The sequence below is a fragment of the Balaenoptera physalus genome (assembly GCF_965194825.1).
Source record: "Balaenoptera physalus genome assembly, chromosome: 19".
NCBI lineage: Eukaryota > Metazoa > Chordata > Mammalia > Artiodactyla > Balaenopteridae > Balaenoptera > Balaenoptera physalus.
This window is the reverse complement of record NC_138900.1, coordinates 50446081-50473183: the sequence shown is the minus strand read 5'-3', so window position 1 is coordinate 50473183 and position 27103 is coordinate 50446081. Positions and strand designations below refer to the sequence as shown.

General features: G+C 39.7%; 1 protein-coding gene and 1 long non-coding RNA gene across 7 annotated transcripts in view; one reads left to right on the top strand and one right to left on the bottom strand.

The window, feature by feature from the left end:
- Positions 1 to 27103, bottom strand: part of TANGO6 (transport and golgi organization 6 homolog) — a 180804-nt gene that overhangs the window by 80606 nt on the left and 73095 nt on the right. For 2 of the 4 annotated variants that reach the window (XM_082436040.1, XM_082436039.1), the window contains exons 13-14: positions 26587 to 27102; positions 24184 to 24241 (exon numbers count right to left, since the gene is read on the bottom strand). In XM_082436040.1, the coding sequence (XP_082292166.1) occupies positions 24184 to 24241; positions 26587 to 27102 (574 nt within the window). The remainder of the gene's footprint in view (positions 1 to 24183; positions 24242 to 26586; position 27103) is intronic. The other 2 variants (XM_082436042.1, XM_082436041.1) reach the window with 1 other exon arrangement.
- LOC309648052 overlaps positions 1 to 27103 on the top strand; it is a 147196-nt gene that overhangs the window by 79853 nt on the left and 40240 nt on the right. The window lies entirely within an intron of this gene.

Genomic DNA, 27103 nt, shown 5'->3' with positions numbered 1-27103 from the left:
GGCACATGAAAAGATGTTCAACATCACTAATCATCAAGGAAATATAAATCAAAACCACAATGAGATACCACCTCATACCTGTTAGAAGGCTATTATCAAAAAGACAAGATATAACAAGTGTTGGAGAGGATGTGGAGAAAAGGAGACTCTTGTGTACCATCGGTAGGACTGTAAATTGGTATGGCTACTGTGGAAAACAGTATGGAGGTTCCTGAAAAAATTTAAAATAGAACTACCATATGACCTAGCAATTCCACTACCAGGCATTTATCCAAAGAAAACAAAAACACAAACTCAAAAAGATACATGCACTCCTATGTTCATTACAGCATTGTTTACAATAGCCAAGATACGAAAACAATCTAAAAGTCCATCAATGAATGAATGGACAAAGAAGACATGGGTGTGTGTGTGTGTGTGTGTGTGTGTGTGTGTGTGTGTGTGTGCGTGCACAAGAAAGAAATCTTAACATTTTCAACAACATGGGTGGACCATGAGAGAATTATGCTAAGTGAAATAAGTCAGACAAAGAAAGACATCCATAAAAAAAATGAAGAAGCTTTTAAAGAACTTTTATGGAATAAATACTAATATCTATTGTTAAGTAGAATGCAAGGTGCAAAACAATGTGTATAGAATTCAACAATTTGTGTACAAAGGGGAAATACATACACACATTTATACACTCATAAATAGTTCTGGAAGGATACACAAGTAACCAATGATATTGGTTGTTTCTAGGGAGGGAAATGGAGTGACTAGAGGATAGATAAGAGAGAAGAGACTTTTTACTCTGTATCTTTTGGTACCTTTTGAATTTTGAACCATGTAATGTATCAAATATAACTAAATAAAATATAAGTTAAAAAAATTGTGATAAAGGGCACAGTCTTTTAAATAGAACAGCCCCTTTTAGAGATGAAAATGTAAAAATAATTTTCAATCAAATATAAAAGAATGATCACAAACATCTTCCTCCTGAAACCTCACTAAAGTGATAGTCAAGGAGTAAAAAAAACTGACAAACAAGGATAAAAAGAACATAGGTATCAAAGGCTGACATCTGGGACTTCCCTGGTGGTGCAGTGGTTAAGAATCTGCCTGCCAATGCAGAGGACACAGGTTCGATCCCTGGTCCGGAAAGATCTCACATGCCGCAGAGCAACTAAGCCCAGGCGCCACAACTACTGAGCCTGCACTCTAGAGCCCACGAGCCGCAACTACTGAAGCCCACGCGCCACAACTACTGAGCCCACGCGCCACAACTACTGAAGTTTGTGCACTCTAGGGCCCATGTGTCGCAACTACTGAGCCCACGTGCTGCAACTACTGAAGCCCATGCACCTAGAGCCCGTGCTCGGCAACAAGAGAAGCCACCGAAATAAGAAGTTCGCGTACCACAATGAAGAGTAGCCCCCTCTCGCTGCAACTAGAGAAAGCCTGTGCGCAGCAGAAGACCCAATGCAGCCAAAAAAAAAAAAAAAAGGCTTAAGTCTGAGTAAAGAGAGTAAAGATGGGACAAAATAATGATATGTATTTGATAGAGCTGTTGGATCATTTGTAAAAAATTAGCAATAATTACATAGAAAACTAAGCAAATATACAAGAAAGGACAACTGAATTAGGCTTAGCGATGAATAATATCCAGAGTCAGCAACAAACACTGCCCAATGATTTAGCCAAAAACTGTGATGGGGAAATGGCAGAAGGAGAAGGGGTAGAGGCGTGCATGTGCAGGCATGTGTGCATGTAGACGTTAAATCTTCATCCAACATACAGGAAATGAGTAGAAAATATGCAAAATTTTTAACATCGAGATCCATGAGAACATTTTATTTATAAATAGGGAGGTAATTACTAGAAGAAACTACTTAAACGGGGGTAGAGGGGATGGTTATCTCTGAGGACTGTAACCGTGAGGGGGTAAGCAGGGCAGGAGACAAGCTTCTTGATTCTTTACAAACTATGTTCAGAGAAATTAACAGAAATAAGTTTGTTTTAAAAACTAGAAAGAAGGTAAAATGTATATTAACCTGGGAGGAAGCTCTAGTTTGAAAGAACAATGATGGTGAAGAGGTAAGGCACAAGGAAATTTTCCTTCTGATGACAAAAAGATAATCACCAACCTGTGATTGTCCTTTCTTGTTGCAGCTCAAGGACACAAAGATAAGAAAGGTAGAACCTGAAGAGAAGGAGACTACTACCCTCTAGCAGGGTACTTCAGTTGTTACATTAGAGACGGCTCATTATAATGGAAACTAACAATCATTTCAGCTCCAAGAATGCAGGAAGCTGCACAAACTGGGGAAGTTGGTTATTAAATCAAGGAAGTATGGGGAACTCAACTGAATAGCTGGGCTGTCCTTGTAATCACAGTAAATGATAGCGTCTAGCATGCCAACGTGATGTTAAGTTTCTCTAAAGCTCCAAAGTTGTGTTAAGTGTGGACAAGCCCCAACAACTTTATAAAGATTCAAGATGAGCAAGTGTTACTCAGGCCTGAGGAAAAAAGAGGGTTAGACTAAAAGTTGAAGATTTGTAAGAATGGCAGTACAGTACCCAGTGTCTGCCTCTTTAAATCAAGATCTAAATAATATACTCAAACACTAAAATAAGGCCAATATATTTGCTTACATTGTTCTCTAATTCCCATTTTGGAGGGCAAAAAGTTGAAATTAGTAATAATCTACATTTACCGACAGTTAACTATACTTGCCGGAAGCCATTTGGATCATGAAATATTTATTTATTTATTATAATAAATAAAAACCCAATAGCAAGGACAGTAAAAATTCCTAACATTTAATGAGTGCTTTCAATATGCCGGGCATGGTCCTAAGCACTTTATATGCATCATCCCTTTAATGCTTCCAACAATCCTTTGAATTAGATGCTATTTTCATTCCTAATTTTACTGAGGGAGAAGCTGAGGAACAGAAGGGTGAAAAATATGGCCCAAGATCACAGAGCTGCCACATGACCGAGCAGGACTGCAAAGCTTCAAATGCTACCCCGCCACCCACCCGGCAGCAGTGCCTAGGAGAATAACTGCTGGAATAGCACTAGCTTTGCAAATCCTAACCCAAAGATAGCAAATCTTATATTTTCAAGTATTTATCAGCCATAAAGTTTACTTTCTGTTAGACTCCAAGGTCAGAGGAAGGAGAGGCACTCTGCACACTGCATCCCGTATGAACAAGGCAGAATCCTCTTGGGTCTAGTTGGGCTTCACAGGGACTGCCTTGTTCTTAATTGGTGTATTTATTTATATTTATCTTTATGTGGAAAAGGGAGGTAGTAATGTTAATGAGATTCACAGACGACTTTAACTTGAGATGCTGCTAACATTAGTGATGACAGAGGAGGCATACAAAAGGAAATAAAAAACTTGGATTTTAGTGAGTTTCAGTTTTCAATCAGTGATTCTCAAACACCTCCACTCCACATATTTATGGCTATTGCGAGCCCCCTAAATCTCTTATTCTATTACCCTCCCCCAATAAATAAAACCCAAAACAGCACCAAAAAGCTTAGAGTCCACTTTGTCAGGACTACCTCTATCAAATACTTCTGCATGATTCAGAACAGAGGTGAGAAAAGTGAGCCTCAAAAACATGATGATCAAGGGTCTGTAGCACATACAGAAATATGAACAAAGCTGCCCTAACTGACTGAAGGCATAAGTGAGGAAGGAAGGAAAACAGCAGTTACCACTGCTTTGAGAGTAATCACTGCCCTATGCATTTAGAGAAACTTGCATTTCAGCTGGTCATGGGGGACAAATAAAGAACCAGGATGTTATTCATTTAGTTCTCTTTATGTAGCTTTCAAAGAATGAAACATTTTGTATAGTAACATTCTCTTTATGCTATTAAAAGAAACACTTACTGATAATATGAAAAGAGGGGCTTCTGATTTCCCAGAACACAGTATGTAGTTCTCTTTTAGCTGAATCTAGGTAAGAAAATAAAACAGTCTTAAAGACCCCTAGCTAGGTGGTCCCAGTAGAGGGAGTACCACCTGAACTCCAGGTTCATTTTTTTGTAAGTTTTCTACTGGCCTTTCACCTCAAACCTATGCAAAGAGAAGCTGCAGGATCAGCAAAGCTGACTGATGCGTCAGGTTCTCACTAGTTTTGAGAGAGCCGAAGCCTCCCAGGGGAGTGGTCACCTGGCCTGAAGCTCTAACAAGACAGGGCTGATCTTTCACATGATCCAGTGTCTTAATTCTCGGAGACCTGCTCTGTGCTTTGGCTACTAAGCAGTGATACAGGCAAGTTCAAAACTCCTGAATTCTCCCATTTTTCCTTAAACATAGCAGATGTCCTAATGAGATGATTAGGCAAGTCTTTGTGACAGGTGCTCTGGGCTAGGACTGGCTTAGAAAAAGTGATTGTTGTGAAATTAGCAACCATGACATGCAGGACTTAAACTGTAGTTTCATATGGAAACCAGGCAGAGCTACTATAAATTGCCCTGATAAAATGCACATATACACATAAACACCCTGCCTACAATTTTGGCAAGTAACCAGATCTAGTCATGGCCCCCTTCAGGGATCTACACAGCCCTCAGGTTAAAATCCCTCTGCTAAGCAGGGCACCTATAAATAGAGGGGAAAGGAGAAGACTTGAAAAACTGTTTCCACAATCAAAAGAACGTGGCTTTTTCCCCCTGACGATACATAAATAATACATGGTCACTGTAAAAGAGTCAAATACCAGAGAAAAACGTAAAGAAGAAAAGAAAAATCACTCATGGATGTATGGGAGGATTGAGGAGTGAAGGCTATGGGGAACCAGTTTCTTTTTAGGATAATGAAACGTTCCAAAATGGATTGTGGTGATAGATGTGCAACTCTGAATATACTCAAAGATATTATATTATACGCTTAAAAGGGACAAGTTATATGGTATGTGAATTATATCTCAATAAAGCTGCTTTTAAAAAATCACCTGAAACCTAAAATCAACATAAGCATTTTAGTGCCCTCTCATCCATACACCACTCTTTGAAATAAATATATACACACACACACACATATACACAAGCACTGTTTTTATAGTGGACAACTTTGTTTTATTTAACAGTCTTCTTTTTTATGGGAGGATGAGGGGGGCTTATTCCCCCAGATGTCTTGGCTTTCACAGTAGATCATTTGAGGTGGTCTGACAATAACATTGAAAACTTTAATAGCAATATTATTACTTAGGATGGAGAAATATTAAGGATTCTTGTCAATTTTACTTCTGTTAAAAAGACGGGAGGGAATTCCCTGGCAGTCCAGTGGTTAGGACTCGGCGTTTTCACTGCCGGGGCCTGGGTTCAATCTCTGGTCGGGGAACTAAGATCATGCAAGCCGTGCAGTCAAAAAAAAATTCAAAATTAAAAAAAAAAAAGAAAAAGAAAATCTCTTGCTAAAAGAAGTGTGGGGGGAAAGGAGTCAACTAAAGAAAATTACAAATCACTTATATAAAAGTATATAACACCACTATAAAGCAATTATACTCCAATAAAGATGTTTAAAAAAAGAGTATATAGAAGTAATCTGCATCTATGGCATAAAACATAAAGCTTGGAAAACAACTTTAGAATTAAGGCAATAGAAATCATTCTTTCACTCATTCACACATTAATAGGGTGTCTACTCTGTGCTAGGTACTAAGTGTTATAAACCTAATAGGACAGCACCTGTCTAGAGAGAGAGACAAATTAGACAATGATTACAAGACAGTGTGGTTAGTACAGCATGTTTGGGTGTAACGAGAACACAGAGAGAGAAATTAAAAAAGGGTGTAGGAAGGGGTGGGGCTTCCTAGAGAAGGGGACAAGGGAGCTATGCTGCAAAAAGCTCAGGGTTCTTCAATTGTGAGCTGCCCCTGGGACCAAGAGCCATTTGCATAATTATTCACGTGTGGAAAAATTTCATAAACTTTTAAAGACAGAATTAGTATAGGCAACTAACTCCCATTTATACTCTTAGGGTAGATTCCCCAAAGAAAAAGAACTGGCTGCAAGTGTATAAACATTTTCAAAGCTGCATTCCAAAAATGTTCCTATTAATTCTCCTACCAAGAGTGTTCAAGTGTGTGCATTTCAATACAATTGGCCAGCACTGGATAGTCCCATTAAAAAAAAAAAAATCTGTGTTTTTTGAAATGGTACAAAAAAACCTGTATTTCATTATTATTTTAATCTACATTTCTTTGCCTATTAGAAAAATTTCTCAAATTTTTATTACTTATACTCCTCTACTATGAATTGCCTATTTTTTTATCCATTTATCTACTGGATATTTTTCTTATTAATCACTATGAACTCTTTATATATAGAGGCTTAACTGCTTGTCCTTTAAATAAAAAACAAGTTTATTGAGATGTAATTCATATACCATAAAATTCACTCTTTTAATGTATATGATTCAGTAGTTTTTAGTATATTCACATAGCTGTGCAACCATCATCACTGTCTAGTTCTGGAAGATTTTCATCACTCCAAAAAGAAACCTCCTACCCATTAGCAGTTACTTTCTTTTTCTGCCCAGACTCCCAGTTCTAGGCAACCACAAATCTATTTTCTGCCTCTACAGATTTATGTTTGTCCTTCTTGCTGCAAATCTTTTTTCTTTAATTATACTTTGCATTTTAATTAAGGTTAAATTATTTTCGACATGAATGAGTTTTAAACTTTTAAGAGATGAAATCTATTAATCCTTCCTTTTTGACTTCTCCATCCAGAGACTAAATATTGTCTCTCTGTGCTGCATTCTGCATAATGTCTTCCTTTCTACCTTCTGGTTCATTAATTCTCTCTTAGCTATGTCTGCTGTAAAACTCATCCACTGAAATTTTAATTTTAGTTATTCTACTTTTTATTTTTAGGCATTCTATTTGGTTTATTTTTCAAATCTGCTACATCAACTTTGATTGTTTCCTATCCCTGAAGATATTTTCAAGGTTGTCTTGTTTTTCTATGAATACAGGAAGCCTGGTTACTTAATAATTTGTGTGTGATAAGTCCAACATCTAAAGTCTTCTGGGACCTTGTTTCCTTGTGCTTGGTTATTTTGTGAATATATTTTAATTGTACATAATTAAATATACAATAATTATTAAGTAAATAATATTATGAGAGGAGGAATGGGGAGTTATTGCTTAACGGTTAAGAGTTTCTGTGTGGGGTGATGAAAAAGTTTTGGAAATAGATAGCAATTATACAACATTGTGGATATATTTAATGCCACTAAACTGCACATTTAAAAATGGTTAGTATAGCAAATTTTTTGTTAAATATTACCACAATAAAATTTTTAATCATTAAAAATTTAAAAATAAAAGTAAAAATTAAAAAATTATTTTGAGGATTCTTTGGGGTCTAGGGTGAAGGTCCCTTCTTCCACAGAGATATGCTTTTGTTCTTGTAAGACATCCACAGACACTACCAGTATATAAACATTTTAAACTCTAATTCCCAGCTTGAACTTTCCTGAATCCCAATAATGCAAATCTGCAGGAAAGGTGGACCATGCTGTGATTACACTGTCTCTAGCGACAAGACAATGCCCCTCTCAGACCCTAGGGATGAGGTGAAGGGGTACCATTTTTACTTCTGATTCATCTGAAGGTGTATTCCTTTGGGGTCTAAGCTTAATGTTAGAGGTCTTCTATTAGACTCCCCACTTCAAGTTGGGACTAGACAGGCTTTCATTTATGCAGGTTTGACCTTCAAGAGCATGAAACTAAAACTGAATTTCAGCAGATACCCTGAGGGCAAATGCAGGTTCTTAAGCTCCCTCTACCTTTTAGGGTCCAGCTTTCTCTTAAGATGTTTGCTTGGTAATTCATTGCTTTCTTGTTAGCTCTTTTATGCTTTTAAAGTGTTTTAAGTATGTTACCCTGCATAACAACTGTTTTCAGCTGAGGTATCTCATCATTACTGGAAATGGAAGACAGAAATGTATTTTCTTCTAGATTTTTGTCTAGTTTGAATGTAAGATTTAATGCACCTGACGAATATGGCGCATACTGCGGTTTCTTTGTTGTTAGTAATATTTAGCATGTTAAGATTTTCCATTTATCAAATCTGTCATCTTAAACAAGCACCTTCACTCCTGAGCCTTTCCTTTACACTGCTGTCTTGCTGAGCTCAACTTGAGGTTATTTTCACATTTTCACATACAATTTTTGACCCACTGACCTAACTGATCCTCTCAGCAACCTAATAAGTGTTACATGTAACAGCTTCTAACACAAATTGGTGAAAGAGCAAACACATGGTGCCACTAGAGAATCATATAGTTAAGAGTAGAGCAGGATGGCTCTATGAGCTCTCGTTTTCCTTATATGTCTTTGTTATGAATAGCATCTGGATAGACACATCTGGACAAAATTTTGCTGCTAATTTAACCATTCGGTTGCTCAACTGCAAGACAAGAAGTAATGGATATATTCAATTTTATCTAATTAGTATTCCCTGACTTAGTAATTTTGCAAACTGAATCACTTTACAAACTAAATATAGAAAAGTTATTATTATGGTCTGGTTTCTAAGCAACCATTTCATTAAGAAAAGCTCCACTTGGGAAAAACATCTGTTCGTCAGTAAGGTTTCTGCTGTTATCATATAATTTCATGGAGAAATAGCCACGGTCACCCTGTGCCTTAGTAATCCCTAGTTGTGAAAAGGTCAACAGGGGGTACTGTAACAGAGGGAGCCATCTGTTTCAATCTGTGCTGGTCCCTGAAACTTGTTATCATGAAACGATTCAGTTTTCCTAAACGGCTACATAATTTAAAATCCATTATCTTCTGATAATAAAAGCAATCAATGTTCATGCTAGAAAACATGAAAAATATAAGAAAAAAGGCACAAAGAAGAAAATAAAAATCATTTGCGGGTCTGATGCCTTCATGTTAGATCTCAATTGAAAAATGGATTCCGCTGCTTCAAAAAATTATTTGAAAACCACTGACCTAAAATAACTCCATATGGTTTTACCTTTGTCATCTGCAATGAGAATATTTTTCGTAATGGTTAGGGGCTGTGTGCTGGACAACTGAGTTCAGAGATTTGTAGAGACAGCCAAACATACTCATTGCATTTCATGAAAACAGGCTTAAAGAGAGACAGCAATCTGACAGGGATGAGAAGGTGACGAAAGGTATGTGTCACATGACACATCACCTGTGATACGGGTTATAAAACTTCCTTGAGAGGTCAGGTAGATGGCCTAAGACAGGGATTTTTCAAATCCTTTGTTGTTGTTTTTAAAGCAGCAGAGCCTTGTTTTTACCATGGTATTTTTAGAGAAGGCTCAATGAAAGAGAGAAAAAAAAGAGCCTACCCAGTCCACCCCTTCTTCACTCATCTTCAGGGTCCTTCCTGTCTGCAGGCTCCTCCCCCTGGCACGGCATTGCTTCTTTGCTGTTCCCTCAGTCTGGATTACTGTTCCCTCGCTCCTTTACTAGGTTAATTCCTAATCATCTATTAGATCTCAGCTCACGGGTCACCTCCTCCTGCCCCTTTCTATCAGGTAAAACGTCCCTAACACAGGCTCTCATATCACTGTACCTTTCTTCACAGCACCTGTCAAAGCCACATTTCACATTTGTTTGTGTGACTTTTTGATTGGCATTTGTCCCCCTCCTCCTCCCTGCCTCGGACTATATATTCCAGAGTAGGTGGTCAATGAATATTTGTTGAGTGAATGAACATTTAAAACCATTAAGAAAAAAACCAATGGCCAAAAATATTTTACAAATCTTTCTGTCACTGTCTAAAGTCAGGTTACCAATAATGGAAAACAGAAGTTGGACATAAAGTGTAAAAGTGCTTCTGAAACAGCCTTCTCCTATGGAAGAAAACTTTAGCAATCATGCCCTGGCAGGTGGACGGGAGAGATGACCTAATTAGGTCTTTAGTAGTGCAGAGTCTGTGATCTATTCCCTGATGCTCAGTTCATTCCCAACCTTCCAGCCTCCTCGGGGACAGCAGAGATGCCACAAGGTCAGGAAACAAAACCAAGTGTAAACGTCTAATGTAAAAATCTAAAAATGAGTTGCCCAAACTGTACACCATTTAAGTGCACTTTTCCACCACTGCCCAAGATCTCGACATGACCACAGAGGGGGAAACTGATGCTTCAATCAGTTAAAAATGTTAAACCTATGATTCAGCAACAAAAGGAACTATGTCAGGATAAATAAAAAATATAATTGGGCTTATTAAGTGTGTGAACAGCTTTAAGAATCATCTTAATCACATCTGGTGAGATTAGGAATTTTAATTTGTATTTGAAATGAAGGGTAAGGTAAGCACTTTAGTCTGGGAGGGAAAAGCAAGAGCAGGGTGACCCTCCAGCTGTTGACTCAAAGTAGTTCCAGTAAAATGGACTGATTCCTTAGAGTAAAGGAATACTGTACTTAAAGGTAAGTCTAAAGAGGAACTTGCTATTTTAGTTGAGAGCTCTTTTGCTATTTTATCCTTCTTAACTTGTCTTCAAATTCCAACTTTACTAAAGAAAGGGTGGCTCCAGGGCAAAATTTAAATAGCTGTTCTGCAGGGAAGGTACTTACACCTTCTTAATAGCTTGTAAAGTAGACATGTAAGCAACTGACTTTTTATCCCAAGGTGTCTCATAACTGCCTTATAGGTAACGAATCCTGCCTTTGTGACGGCTAGCTTGCATGAATAGGAGGTAAAAAATTTGAAATGAGCCCTGGAAACCAAGAAATTAAGTATTTAATCGCTTAGCAGAAAATGTCAAGATCCACTGGTTCCATGACTTAATTTTACTATCTGTAAGAGCAGAGGCCATGGTGATTTGAGACAGGTGGGAAAATAGACTGGAGAGAGTAGGTAAGTGCAGAGAGGTATAAGGCCTTGGCTCTGGAGTTGATGCCAGACTCCATCACTCACTGGTTGGCCTTTTACTGGTAACAACCTTTGAGCTTTGGTTTTTTTTGTCTGAAAAATGGGGAGATAAAGATATTGACTCTTATAGGGTTGTGATGAGGAGTAAATGAATTAATGTAAGTTACATCTGATATGTGGCTGGTGCTCAATAAATCATGAATGAAAATACGAACAAAGGGAATAAAAGTAATAACCATCAACAAGCACGTTGCTTTCAAATCCAGGCAGCCCATCACCAAGACATTACTGGTGGGCTGGCAGCAAGCCGTTAAAGCCCTCCTAGAGCCCACACAGAAAGCTCAGATGCCTTGTCTTGGCATTTCGACAGCTTCTGCATTCCAGCCCAATCCCACTTCTCCCCTTCCTGCCCACTTTGTTCCACTAACAATTTGAACTGCTTACCTTACCTGTCTTTATACTTGCCCTGCTCTTGAATATCTTCCTACTTTCACTTTTCTTTCAGCCTCAGTCCCCTCACTCCATCTCCACATTCTAAATCCTGCCCATCCCTATTCACAGTCCTAAGAGCTCCATGAAAAACTACTGTTCTGGTTTTCCTAAGTTTATTTTTTATTTCTAAAATATTTGCAAATGAAGCAACTGAGAAAGGATTAATCTCCAAAATATACAAGAGCTCATGCAGCTCAATATCAAAGAAACAAACAACCCAATCCAAAAATGGGCAGAAGACCTAAAGTGACAATTCTCCAAAGAAGATATACAGATTGCCAACAAACACATGAAAGGATGCTCAACATCACTAATCATTAGAGAAATGCAAATCAAAACTACAAGGAGGTATCATCTCACACTGGTCAGAATGGCCATCGTCAAAAAATCTACAAACAATAAATGCTGGAGAGAGTGTGGAGAAAAGGGAACCCTCTTGCACTGCTAGTGGGAATGTAAATTGATACAGCCACTGTGGGGAACAGTATGGTGGTTCCTTAAAAAACTAAAAATAGAACTAGCATATGACCCAGCTATCCCACTGCTGGGCATATACCCTGAGAAAACCACAATTCAAAAAGAGTCATGTGGGCTTCCCTGGTGGCGCAGTGGTTGAGAATCCGCCTGCCAATGCAGGGGACACGGGTTCGGGCCCTGGTCTGGGAGGATCCCACATACCGCGGAGCAACTAGGCCCGTGAGCCACAACTACTGAGCCTGCGCGTCTGGAGCCTGTGCTCCGCAACAAGAGAGGCCTCGATGGTGAGGGGCCCGCGCACCGCGATGAAGAGTGGCCCCCACTTGCCACAACTAGAGAAAGCCCTCGCATAGAAACGAAGACCCAACACAGCTATAAATAAATAAGTAAAATTTAAAAAAAAAAAAAAAAAAAAAAGAGTCATGTACCACAATGTTCATTGCAGCTCTATTTACAATAGCCAGGACATGGAAGCAACCTAAGTGTCCATCGACAGATGAATGGATAAAGAAGATGTGGCACATATATACAACGGAATATTACTCAGCCATAAAAAGAAACGAAACTGAGTTATTTGTAGTGAAGTGGATGGACCTAGAGACTGTCATACAGAGTGAAGTAAGTCAGAAAGAGAAAAACAAACACCGTATGCTAACATGTATATATGGAATCTAGGAAAAAAAAATGGTTCTGAAGAACCTGGGGCAGGACAGGAATAAAGATGCAGACGTAGAGAATGGACTTGAGGACATGGGGAGGGGGAGGGGTAAGCTGGGACGAAGTGAGAGAGTGGCATGGACATATATACACTACCAAATGCAAAACAGCTAGCTAGTGGGAAGCAGCCTCATAGCACAGGGAGATCAGCTCGGTGCCTTGTGACCACCTAGAAGGGTGGGATAGGGAGGGTGGGAGGGAGACGCAAGAGGGAGGATATATGGGGATATATGTATATGTATAACTGATTCACTTTGTTATACAGCAGAAACTAACACGCAATTGTAAAGCAATTATACTCCAATAAAGATGTTAAAAAAAAATTAATCAGGAGAGGGAAGAAGTGCCTCCTGTTGAAAACAGCACTTTGGATCTGATGTAGACAATACAACGCTTCTACCAAAAATCTCAGAGATCCAGATTTTGGGGCCTTCATGTTGATCTTTGCTACTACCTCCTCTGGACTCCCTCAATACTTTCATGCAGTTTTATTGTAGTGCTTTTCATTATCTTATAATTATCTATGTGACCATCTCTACAATGTATTAGTGTCTTAAGAGAGGAATATGTGATTTACTTTTGTATCTCCCAAACCTAGCACAGAGCCTGGAATAGCTGGTGGCACTAGAGGTGTATTTGTTAAATGAAGCAATGAATGGATGCAAGAGAATTAATAAACTATTAACACTGAAAAAAAAAAGTATATAAGTCAGTGATCTTTAGTATATTACAAGGTTGTGCAATGACCACCACTATCTAATTCCACAATGTTTCATCATCTCCCCAAAGAAACCTCATATCCATTATCAGTCACTCCCCATTCCCCTTTCCTCCCATTCTCTGGGAAGCACAAATCTGCCTTCTATCTCTATGGATTTGCCTATTCTGGACATTTCATACAAAATGCGGCCTTTTGTGTATGGCTCCTTTCATTTACCATATTTTGAACATTCATCCACTTTGCACTATGAATCAGTACTTCATTCTCTTTTCTAAGTAATTTTTTCTTTTGGCTGTGTTGGGTCTTCATTGCTGCATGTGGGCTTTCTCTAGTTGCGGCAAGCGGGGGCTACTCTTCGTTGCATTGTGTGGGCTTCTCATTGCAGTGGCTTCTCTTGTTGCGGAGCACAGGCTCTAGGCATGCAGGCTTCAGTAGTTGTGGCACGTGGGCTCAGTAGTTGTGGCTCATGGGCTCTAGAGCACAGGCTCAGTAGTTGTGGCTCACAGGCTTAGCTGCTCCATGGCATGTGGGATCTTCCCGGACCAGGGCTCAAACCCATGTCCCCTTCATTGGCAGGTGGATTCTTAACCACTGCGCCACCAGGAGAGTCCACTTCATTCTTTTTTATCACTAAATAATATTCCACTGCATAGATATGCCATATTTAATTTATCCATTCATCAGGTGGTAGATACTTAGGTTGCTTCTACTGTGAATGAAAAATACTGCCTGCCCTATCAGTAAACAAAGGATGTTGCAGCCATCAAGCCATCACATTACAGCCTCCCTGATGGTGAGCCCTGAGGAACAAAGGATAGAAACAGGAAGCCCGCCATCTAGCAGTTAACTGCTGCAGCCACCCCAGCTGCAGCCACCCCTTACGGTGCACCCTGAGGAGACTCAGGATGAGAAAGCACAGGATGCTGGCCCCAGATAGTTGAGGTGCATATCAAGGGAATGATTTCAGTGAGCCCAGACTCTTGCATCTTCCTATACATAGAAAAGCACTAAATTCCATAACTTGACGTATCTGGTTTTCTTTAATTAACAGTAATCTTTTGATGTTCCAACTACCTGCTCTTTGTTGCAAAAACTCCTATTTATCCTGGCTCTTCCCTTACCTCTTCAGAGCAATCTCTCAGAGTTATCTGAGATACTGTGTCCCAGGCTTGGAGTCCTCAGAAAGTCCAGCAAATAAAACATAATTCTTAACTTTTAGGTTGTGCATTTTTTTCAGTCGACACTACTTTTTGGCTATTATGAATAATGCTACTATGAGTATTCACATATAAGCTTTTGTGTGGATATATGCTTTCATTTCTCTTGGGTATATATCTAGGAGTGGAATTGGTGGATCATACAGTAACTGTGTTTAACCTTCTGAGAACTGCCAGACTGTTTTGCAGAAGAGCTGCACCATTTTATGTTTCTACCAGCAGTGTATGACGGTTCCATTTCTACACAGCCTCATAATTTGTATTATTTTAAAGTAAGTAATTTTAGGGCTTCCCTGGTGGTGCAGTGGTTAAGAATCTGCCTGCCAATGCAGGCGACACGGGTTCAAGCCCTGGTCCGGGAAAATCCCACATGCCACGGAGCAACTAAGCCCGCGATCCACAACTACTGAGCCCACGTGCCACAGCTACTGAAACCTACGCGCCTAGAGCCAATGCTCCAGAACAAGAGAAGCCACTGCACTGCAAGGAAGAGTAGCCCCCACTCGCTGCAACGAAGACCCAACGCAGCCTAAAATAAATAAATAAAAAATTTAAAAATTAAAAAAAAAGTGTATCCTTTAAAAAACAAAAAGTAATTTTAAAATGTAATTTATTGGCATCAGAAATGTAACAAATATCAAAAATTCTATACAGAAAGCTACATGTTTTCCTAATCCACAACCTCAGTAAACTGCGTAAATCCCAAGATTGTTCTGAGGGCTCTTTCCTGATACTCCTAAAATGATGCTGATGTCTCCAGTGCTGAACCAGCAGTGGGAAGAAGGACAGTGTGAAGTAACATACTTATTCCACTAATGGAAGATGAGTTTCAAAGATACACACATTGATTGCTTAAAAAATAATACTGTGCTCATTTGCTAAATGAGTAAAACCACACACACGTCAAATCAAGCAAACGAGATCAGCATATTATTAAGCTATAGGAAGAGTTCCTTCGTAGTGAAACCATTTCTCATAGACAGGCTTGGTTCTCCTATACCTTAGACCATCTGAAAACTCAGCCCTGTGCCTTGGAAATAGGAACAACTATTTTAGGATTAATTATTTTTCCCTGTGGCAAGAGCATAGTCTTCAGAGCTGGATAGACTTAAGATTCAAAATCATGGTATTGACACTTGGTATCTGTGTCACTTTGGGCCAGTTCCTTAACCTCTTTGAGCCTCAGTTCTCTCACCTGTAAGACAAGGATAAAAATTCCTAACTTGTAGAATTACTATGACTGGCACACAATAATAAGTGGTGACTTCTACAATACTTATTTCCATTTCTCTTATATGGCAATTATCCTGGGAAATCTTAGAAAGTGAAAATAACTAAACCTGAAGTAGTCAGTTATCTTTTACTTGCAGGTAAAAGTACTAAATTGCTAAATATTCTGATGTAAATCTGAGTGTATCAATCTTCAACTGATAGAGGAAACCAGTGGACAGATATTTCAAAAATGAGCTCAGGGGCTTCCCTGGTGGCGCAGTGGTTGAGAGTCCGTCTGCCAATGCAGGCGACACGTGTTCAAGCCCTGGTCCAAGAAGATCCCGCATGCCGCAGAGCAACTAGGCCCGTGCACCACAGCTGCTGAGCCTGAGCTCTAGAGCCCGCGAGCCACAACTATTGAGCCTGCGTGCCACAACTGCTGAGGCCCACGCGCCTAGAGCCCGTGCTCTGCAACAAGAGAAGCCACCGCAATGAGAGGCCCACGCACTGCAACGAAGAGTGGCTCCCGCTTGCCTCAGCTAGAGGAGGCCTGTGCGCAGCAACAAAGACCCAACACAGCCAAAAATAAAAATAAATAAAATAAATTTATTTAAAAAAAAAGAGCTCATGTAAAACACAAGTATTCTGGGCTTTAAAATACAATCTCTGACTTGGAGAAGGGGAGGAGGCATAATATATTTCACTTGGGCTGTAGTTAAGATAAGGTACAGTGGACTGGGAATCCCTGAGATATGGGTCTGGTCCCAGCTCCGCCACTCTCCCAACTTCTTTGGCTGTAGGCAAGTCAATTCTTCATTTATAAAAAAATTATATCTGCTTTTATTATATTTAAAGATTGTTGACAGAATCAAAGCTTTATAGATGATTAAGCATTATTCACTTTTAATAAATATTGATAATCATAATCATAATATGTTTTCTATCTTTAAAAGCACAACAATAGGAGCAAATTCTATCATTATTTGAAAAGTTCTAGAGTAACCAAGTGTATTGGAGAGGAGGGGGCAAGATTTGAAGGTCAACAACAAGGTTCAAATTACTTGCTATGTAATCTTGGAAAGGGGACTTAACCTATGTAAGTCTCAGAATTTTTAGCTATAGAAAGAGGATATCTCTCATCACACCTAAAAATTAACTCAAAATGGATCACAGACTTAAATGTTAAGAGCCAAAACAATAAAACTCTTGGAAAAAAACACAGAAGTAAATCTCCATTATCTTGGGTTAGGCAATGATTTCTTAGAAATGACACCAAAAGTGAAAGTACTAAGAGAGGAAACTGATAAGCTGGACTTCATCAAAAGTACGAAGTTTAGGGGACTTCCCTGATGGCCCAGTGGGTGGGACTCCACGCTCCCAATGGCAGGGGCCTGGGTTCGATCTCTGGTCAGGGAGCTGGATCCCACATGCAGCCACAACTGAGAGCCTGCATGCCACAACTAAAGATCTCTCATGACGCAACTAAGACCAGGCGCAGCCAAATAAATAATAAATTTAAAAAAAAAAGAAAAAGAAAGTAAGAAGTTTAGTGCTTCAAATGACACCATTAGTAAGAGAAAAGACAACCCACTGAATGGCAGAAAATATCTCCAATCCGTATACTTGATAAAGTACATGTTTCCAGAATATATGAATTCTTACAACTAAATAATGAAAAGACAATCCAATTTAAAAATGGGCAAAGGAAAAAAATGGGCAAAGAATCTGAATAGACATCTTTCCAAAGAAGATACAGAAATGCAAAATAAGCTCATGAAAAGATGCTCAGCCTCATCTGTCATTAGAGAAGTACAAATCAAAATCACAATGAGATACCACTTCACACTTACTAATATGGCTATAATAAAAGGACAGACAATAACAAGTATTGGTCAGGATGTAGAGAAATTGAAACTCTCATACATTGCTCGTGGGAAAGTAAAATGGTGCAGCCACTTTGGAAAACAGTTTGACAGTTCCTCAAAGGGTTAAACATAGAATTACTATATGACCCAGTAATTCCATTCCCTCATGTATACCCAGGAGCAATGAAAACATATGTCCACACAAAAACTTGTACGTGAATACTCATTACAGTGTCCCTCATAACAGCTTAAAAGTAAAAACAACTCAAATGTCCATCAACTGATGAATGGATAAACAAAATGTGGTTAATCGATAGTACAATGGAATATTATTCAGCCATAAAAAGGAATGAGGTCCTGATACCTGCTACAACATGGATGAACCTCACAAATGTTATGCTAAGTGAAAAGAACCAGACAAAAAAGTCCACACATTCTATATTATGAAAAGTCCAGAATAGGCAAATCCATAGAGACAAAAAGTAGATTAGTGGTTCCCAGGGGCAAGGGGGAGTGAGGAATGGGAACTGACTGATAATGGATATAAGGTTTCTTTTTGAGATAAAAAGTTCTAAAATTAGATAGTGGTGATGGTTGCACAAATCTCTAAATGTACCAGAAACAACTGAATTGCACATTCTAAATGGGTGAATTTCAGGTGTGTAAATTAAATCTCAAATAAGAAGTTTAAAAATGGCGATAATGTCTATTTCCCAGAACTACTTCAAGAATTTACTGAGCTAGCATATATGAGAGACATTCGCTAAATGCTCATTTGTTAATTAGGTGGTACAAGGTCTGGACACAAAAGAAATCTTCCCATTTCAAGGACATAAATGGAGATGATAAACTTCACAGGACTACATTCCAAATTTCAATGCCCGATCCAATTAGATGGTCCTTCAGGGGATAGAATTATTTTCAGTTAATGGTTGCCCAACTTAGTTTATTTGAAGTAGAAATCTGAGAATGGATAGGGAGTTCAGTCTCTGACAAGTTAAGACTTGTAACCCTGCTCAGTTTGAAACTCTGTAAAAACAATTTCACCTTGTATCTACTTTCCTCCCTTCCAGGCCTTTTGCCTTCCCTCCCCTTGGCTCTTTTGCCAGAAATGAAAACTCTTCTGTGAAAGGAAAAGGGTAGAAGAGTTAGTGCAATTTGTTCAAGCATGTCAAGATGTCTAGATTCTCTTCACTACACACACTGGCATACTTTCCCCTCCCATGCTTGGCTCAGAACTTAGGGTTTCTTTTCTTTTTGCCACGAGCCTAGTAGTTTCGTCCAAAGATTCTTTTGACACCGATGGGGATCACTTGGATCCCCGAAATGCAGCTATCACTGCTGTTGCTTTCAAAATGTTCTTTAAATAATTAAAAGTGACTGTGAGGACACACAAGCAGATGCACACTAAGATAAATAACTTGGCTATAATATCTTATTTGAAGATCATGTATTTATTTATCACATTCATTACTGAACATCTATTTTAAGACTGAAATGTGAAAAATGCCCCAAACGTCAAATATACATTATGGGACTCTTTTTTTTTTAATTTTTAAATTAATTTATTAATTTATTAATTGATTTTTGGCTGCGTTGGGTCTTCGTTGCTGCACATGGGCTTTCTATAGTTGCGACAAGCAGGGGCTACTCTTCGTTGTGGTGCGCGGGTTTCTCATTGTGGTTGCTTCTCTTGTTGCGGAGCACGGGCTCTAGAGCGCGGGGGCTTCAGTAGTTGTGGCACGCGGGCTCAGTAGTTGTGGCACGTGGGCTCAGTAGTTGTGGCTCGTGGGCTCTAGAGACCAGGCTCAGCAGTTGTGGCGCACGGGCTTAGTTGCTCCACAGCGTATGGGATCTTCCTGGACCAGGGCTCAAACCCGTGTCCCCTGCACTGGCAGGCAGATTCTTAACCACTGCGCCACCAGGGAAGTCCCCATTATGGGACTCTTAAGGACATATTTTAAATCCTATTTTGGAGAAGAGAAAGACTGCCACTTTTTATCTTATACACTTTCTTGCCATTTAAATGTTTTTAAAACAATAAGAATGTATTAACTTGTATGATGATGATAAAACAATGAGAAAAAGAGTATACAAGAAGTCTAAAAAGGAGAGACACTTAAAGGACACAGTCTAAGATTAAGTGTTCTATTTATAAACTCTGGATTGTAACTGGAACTCAGCAACTTGTATAAAATTCTCTGCCGTAAGAAGCTGCTATTGAGTGTCTGGGAGCAGCTGCTATGAGAACTAAATCAACCATCACTTTCTCAGTAGGACTAAAAAGAGATGCAGTATTTCATAAAATTAAATTTTAACTCACAGGGAATTTAGTTCTCAGATTGTTGTGATGTACAGATAATACGTACATCAGACATTCCTGTATCAGGCATCAATAAATATCTGTTGAATGAATGAACTTATTTAATTCCCCTCTGCTCTGTGCCTTGACTGCAAACAAAGTTGGTGAGAAATTACAAAAGAGATCCAAAATAACAAATAAAGCAAGCAAAGGATACCTTGTAGCTTTTACATGGAAACATTCAGTCAGCCTAGAAGAGTAAGACTTTATACACACACTTACTGATACTCCCCAAAACTAATGCTACTCAAACCACAGCCAAGACCCCTTGTACTACAGGACATTTACACATGGGCTGGTCTTGTCTGACTGTCTGACTGGACATCCAGAATGGCTTGGCTCTGGAGTTTTAGGCCTGGGCAAGTGAAATTGGCAATGCAGGTGGGAAAATTCAGCTCTTTCCTTTCTTAATGGGAAATTCACCTAAGGCCTTGGCCTTTAGGTGCATGTTACAAACACCAAAAACATCAATTAATTCAAACTTGTCTGCCATGGGGAGCAGAGAACAGATATTAGACCTCTACCTCCCATGTTCTTCATCCCCAAATTAGCTACTAACTGATTAGCACACCAATTAAAAGTAGTAAAAACAAACACAAAACCAACAGTTGTGATTTTTATAGCAGACCCTAGAGGCTAATGAGCTCAGTGGGTTAATCAGCTAAGAGACTTATGCCAAACAGCAATGTTGCTGTATGAGAATGACACACCACCGCTTCCTGAAAATCTTGTGCAAAAAAAAAATTAAAAAATCAATGAGAAACATCTCCTTGACAGTATTACAGTCTCCTGGAAAAAAGTACAGGATGACTTGTTTTCTGACTTATTATCAGCACTTTAGGTTCTTGCCTCATTGATTTATTTGATTTCCATAAGTGCCACTCATTGTCATGTGGCTTCCTGAGCCCCATCGAGCCCTTAGGCTTATCTCAATTCTTGGTCTCTGTGACCTCTCAGCTGCCAGTAATCACTTTCTCTCTCGACATGCTCCACTCTTCTGCTCTGGCCTGGCTGTCCTTTTATCTCTGTGACTGGTTATTTTGTCTCCTTTGAAGAATGTCTTCGTGTTTTTTAACTAAGTCATGAAACTCACTGTGAAAGTGTTTTGTACTATATAGTAGGTGCACAATAAATGTTTGTTGAGTAAAGAATGAATTCCAAGGCTCAGGCCTTCATTGCTGTACACCTTCCCCTCTGAACTCTCTCTTAAGTTTCAACTTCCAGGTCTGCATAGAGGATACCCAAACTACACCAAGAAATAAGTAGCCAGTAAGGAGCTGCATGTGCCTTTGTGCTCACAGAGGAACCTTGCCTGAAGGACTGCATTACTGGCTTCAATTCTTCACCCCTCCCTGCATCCATGTCCTTTGCTCCGTGACTTGGCAGTTTGTCCCACTAAAGGGACAGAGTATATTTCTCCATCCCTTGACTTTTGGGTTGGGCCACATGACTTGCTTTAGCCATCAGAATGAGGCAGAAGCGATAGGTTGTCAGTTCCAAGCTTAGGCCCGAAGAGGCCTCTCGAGTTTATTCTTGCTCTCATACACTTCTGCCATCACCACACGAATGCGCCCTGGGAGGCCCTGGACCAGCGACGATCAGTAACAGGTGCAGCAGAGCTACTGCAGCCCACCGACCTGCAGGGAGCGGCAGGGCTGCCCAGCCCAGACCAGGTCAACTGAACCCCATTTGTCTACAGATTCATGAGTGATAATATATGATAATAAATAAATAAGACTGGGTGTTGCAGTAATCTATCATGTAGCAGGAACTACCTGACAGAATCGACCTACTCAAGCTTTAGCTCTGAGAAGTTACACATATCACCACATTATTACCTAGCAATCTAACAATAGAAATAGTAGTGATATGATGATGATGATAACATTAAAATCATAATAGCTAACATATCGAACACTTAATATGTACTAAGCACTTTCAAGATATTAACTCATGTAATGTTAGCCCCCTTTATAAACTTTTAATGATAGAATAGTTTTAGATTAATGGAGTTATTGAGAAGATGCACAGAGGTTTCCCATATACTGCATACCCAGTTGCCCCTATTATTAAGTTTTACGTTAGCATGGTACATTATCACAATTAATGAATACTGACATTTCATTATCAACTAAAGTCCATAACTTACTCAGATTCTCTTAGTTTTTCCCTAGTGTCATTTTTCTGTTCCAGGATCCTATCTACCATATTATATTTAATCTCCTTAATCTCTGACAGTTTTATCCCTCTCCTCCTCATTAGATTTTTTTTAACATCTTTATTGGAGTATAATTACTTTACATTATTGTGTTAGTTTCTGCTTTATAACAAAGTGAATCGGCTATACATATACATATATCCCCATATCCCGCCCCTCTTGTGTCTCCTTCCCACCCTCCCTATCCCACCCCTCTAGGTGGTCACAAAGCACCGAGCTGATCTCCCTGTGCTATGCAGCAGCTTCCCACTAGCTATCTGTTTTACATTTGGTAGTGTATATATGTCAATGCCACGCTCTCACTTTGTCCCAGCTTATCCTCATTAAATTTTATTTTATTATTTTTTTGGTGATAGCTTTATTGAGATACAATTCACATACCATAAAATTCACCAATTTAAAATATACAATTCAATAGTCCCTAGCATACTGACAGAGCTGTACAAACATCACCACAATCAATTTTAGAATGTTTTCATCACCCCACAAGGAAACCCTGTACCCTTTAGCTATGACCTCCCAAACCTTTCCCCTTTCTCCCTAGCCCTAGACAACTGCTCATCTACTTTCTGTCTCCATAAATTTACCTATTCTGGACATTTCATATAAAGAAACCATACAATATGCGGTTTTTTTTGTGACTGGCTTCTTTCACCTATAATGTTTTCAAGGTTAATCCATGCTGTAACATGTCTCAGTACTTCATTATTACTTTTGGCTGAATAATATTCCATTGTATGTATATACCACATTTTGTCTATCCATTCATCAAATGGTGGACATTTGGATTGTTTCCACCTTTTGGCTATTATGAACATTCATGTACAAGTTTCTGTGTGGAATATGTTTTCAGTTCTCATGGGTGAATACTTAGAATTGCTGGGTCAAGTGACAACTCTACATTTATCTTTTCAAGGAACTGCCAGATCGTTTTCTAAAGCAGCTGTACCATTTTACATTCCTATTTAGCTCCCTTTTTACAGGTAAGAAATTGAAGCCCAGAGGGATTAAGTAATTTGCCAAAGTCCACACAGCTGAGAAGCAGGGGAAGGGGTGGCGCATCCCGGTGGTCCATGTCCAGCCCCTGAGGACTATACGACACTGATGGAGCCAAGAGAAACTGTGAGTTAATTCTGCCTTCTCACCGTGTCTGCTTCTGACCCTTTTGGGAAGGGTGCCTGCTTCTTACCCCTTTCCATGAGGTCTCTCTCTGAGAGGAGAAATCCTCTGAGGATTTGAAATCCACAAATTAATGGAGATGAGAACAACAAAGAATCACAAAAGAGAAATAAAATTATTGCAAAAAATGTTTTGATGACGAAATATTATATATTCTGAGATTCTTTTAGCTTAAAGACAGAGCAGGGCTTCCCTGGTGGTGCAGTGTTAGGAGTCCGCCTGCCAATGCAGGGGACATGGGTTCAAGCCCCGGTCTGGGAAGATCCCACGTGTCGCGGAGCAGCTGGGCCCGTGTGCCACAACTACTGAGCCCTCACACCTAGAGCCCGTGCTCCCAACAGGAGAGGCCACCACAATGAGAGGCCCGCGCACTGCAATGAAGAGTGGCCCCTGCTCACTTCAACTAGAGAGGGCCCGTGTGCAGCAATGAAGACCCAACACAGCCAAAAATAAATAAATAAATAAATAAATAAATAAATAAATAAAAAGACAGAACAAAGGTGCACAGTGACAGTAGTCAGGTTCCTAAAAGGCCAACATAATGAGAGCTCATGTGTGAGCCATTCTTTACCTCCCTGAATTAGAGGAAATGGGATTTAATCTATAGAATGATAAGTAAACATAAATAAAGGCTTCCTTATCATTATGAGATACTGAAACTCTCTAGGACCCCTTTAGGAACTCTCTAGGAATATTATTATCATGACTGAAATCAAGTCCTAGCTAGGAGACAGGAAGAGGGACAAAATGTCCAACAGTCTGTGGCTCTAGGAATTTAGAGATTTTGTGCAAACATACATGATATAATCTTTGGTCCACAAACTCAAAGTCCTTTAACCAGGACTAACTTACCCTGAATAGCAGACAGATATATAAAGGTGTCTTCATGCTCCAAGTTCTCCAAGAATATCTGGAACCACAGAACACAGTAGTGATATGATTCACAAACAGCAAGCAAGATTTAAGAGACCTTTAGAGCAGCCTCAAAAAGATAAATGCTTTTCTTCCTCTTTGTTATAGCGAGATATCGGTCTGACTTTAGAATCTTGTGGGGAAAACAGTATATACGTTTGAAGTCCCATTGTTACAACAGCTAAAAGAGGGTAGCGATTATAGGGGAGATACTTCTTGAAGTTGTTGAGTATACACCAAGAACAGGCATGGAAGCCAGAATCTGGAAGAACAATCCTCAACATTTTTTCCACTAGAGCCCAAAGTAGATAGCCCATTCTTAGATATGACATGACAGACTACAGGCCCTGACACACAGAGGCCAGGTTTGGGGTTATGTACAATTAATGGAACACCTGCTATAATTTGATTCTTTTCTCTTGCACTCAGAAAGCGTATGGAAATGCAAGTGCCAAGACGGAGATGTTATTATTGGGATAACCTTGAATCTGTTCTATTTTTTAAAATCTTTTGCAAATTTCAGCACTTCAACTGACATCAGTAACAAATTACTCTCAACACATCTCATAATTTAGGAACCCACCAGGGCACGTCAACCGCAGTGGGTACTGCTTATCTAGAAGATATGACAGTTGACATGTTAGGCTTAGGCCCTAACACAAGGGCCAGAGGAAGACAGTGGCCATATGCCCATGTCCCTCCTGCTTGGTATCTAGAAGACGGGGGGTGTCTTTCCATATAAGGTGATGTGTCCTTTACAGGAACAGCAATTCTTGATATCAACTTGATACTGCTGGTCTCCACATCTGTGGCATGTTAGGGAGAGCCCAAGATTAGTTAAGTTGGGAAAATGGCCAGGTTGGAAGGGGTGGAAATCATGTATGGAGTAAGAGAAGCTTAATCCAGGGTAGTAGCCATGGGAATGAAGAGGAACAGATAGATTTGAAAGACTTCTTGAAAAAAGAATTGACAGGACTTGATGACCAATTATGTATAGCAGATGAAAGTTAAGTTACCTAAAGAAAACTCCAAAGATGTTCATAGCATTAACCATCTAAATAGGTGTGTGAAGGCATATTTTTAATGATTACTCAAAGGAGATATGTAATTTGAGGTTTTCAGCAACATTTCAATGACAGCAAATCCTTGGCACATTTCTGTGCCTCAGTTTTCTCATCTATAAAATGAGGATAATGTTAATATTTTGGTCGTTGCCAGGATTAGAGATAATGTCTGAAAGGCATAGGGCCTGGCTCAATAAACAGAAGTTATCATTACACTACTGGTTCTAATACTTTAGTGACTAAAAATAAATGTTTTCAATCAGAATTATAATTCTTAGTCTAATGGCTAGAGTATATGGAAAAGATAATAGTAATATAATAATAATAATACTAAACCTTTATTGGGTGCTCATTATGTGCCTGCCACTATAATTCGTGCTTTACATGGATTATTTTATTTACGTATTTATTTGTTTAGGCTGTGCGGTGCGGCTTGCGGGATCTTAGTTCCCTGATCAGAGACTGAACTCAGGGCCCCGGCAGTGAAAGCGCCAAGTCCTAACCACTGGATGCCAGGGAATCCCCAAATTATTTTATTTTAAATCTTTCAACATAAAGTGCGTCCAGTTACAACTATCCTCACTTTACAGACGTAAAAATTGAGGCTCAGAAAGTTTAAGTGACTTTGTCCAAGAAAATGATCTGTAATTTTATCAGTCGTCTCTAGACCCTTGGCTCTTAATCTCTAACCCATATTGAAGTCAGGACAATTTCCACAAAAGGGAAAAGATCCCCAACTAAGCATATACAGTCTCCCACATAAATCTACGCTATCAAGAACAGCCTTTTCACTGTGATGGAGGGAAAGTGGGGAGGGGACCCAGTTCTGTCCAAAGCCCCTCTGAAAGGGGCCCAGAAAAAACAGGTGGCTTATCTTGGCTGGTCACAGTGTTGAAAGTGGCCTTATCTACCAGAAAAGGAATTTGCTCTGGGAATTTGCTCAGGGTCTTCTTTCACTGGCTCAAACGTTACTAGTTTGTGAAGCCATGTCAAGATTTACTTCCTCCAGATTTCAACTCTCTCCTTCTCCTGACTGTCCACAGGGTTTCTTGGCTGTAAAAGTTCTGACACCCTGCTCGTGTTCAACTGAGTCTCATGTGTATCTAAGTCTTTCCTGTGTCTGAGTCTTGCCTCCATAGAACAATCACAATTTCCGCAAGGGTGGCCTAGGACAGTGCTTGATACAAGTCAAGGCTCCTGGAAAGTGGTCTCACCGTGTGTGTGTGTGTGTGTGTGTGTGTGTGCGCGCGCGTATGCGTGTGTATGGTGTTCTACTCACCTTGAGAAGCTTCTCCTGCATCTCAAGGGCTTTTGGTTCTCTCTGCTCTATCCAGCGAGAAAGAGTTCTCAGGGCAGCAGCCCGTGTTGGAATTTGAGGATCATAAGCTGATAAAAGAGCTTCCTGGAGCTGTTCTGTGGTTATGCTTCCTGATTTCTGGTTTGTAGTGATGCTGGGCTCACGGACTTCCTGAGGAACAAGTGGAGCATTAGGTGTCAGGCTTGTTTGGTTGGATGTGCAATGGCTTCGCTGTTGTTCAAGGTGGTTATAAGACACATTGCTGTATCTTTCATAACTGGTTTGTTGCTGCTCTTCCCTTTTCCCTTCTGGATCCTTTTTGTTCAGGGTACTCTGGGCAGCCACACTGACAGCCTCAGTGGAAAAGGCTCCGTGGGTAGAGATGGTGATGCGGAGATCAACGGCGAGTTCCTGGATGACAGGGTCAGGGTATGTGTTGGAGACCTTCTCCAACAGAGGCAGCAATTGCTTCAGAACGGCAAATTCACTTGACTTCAAC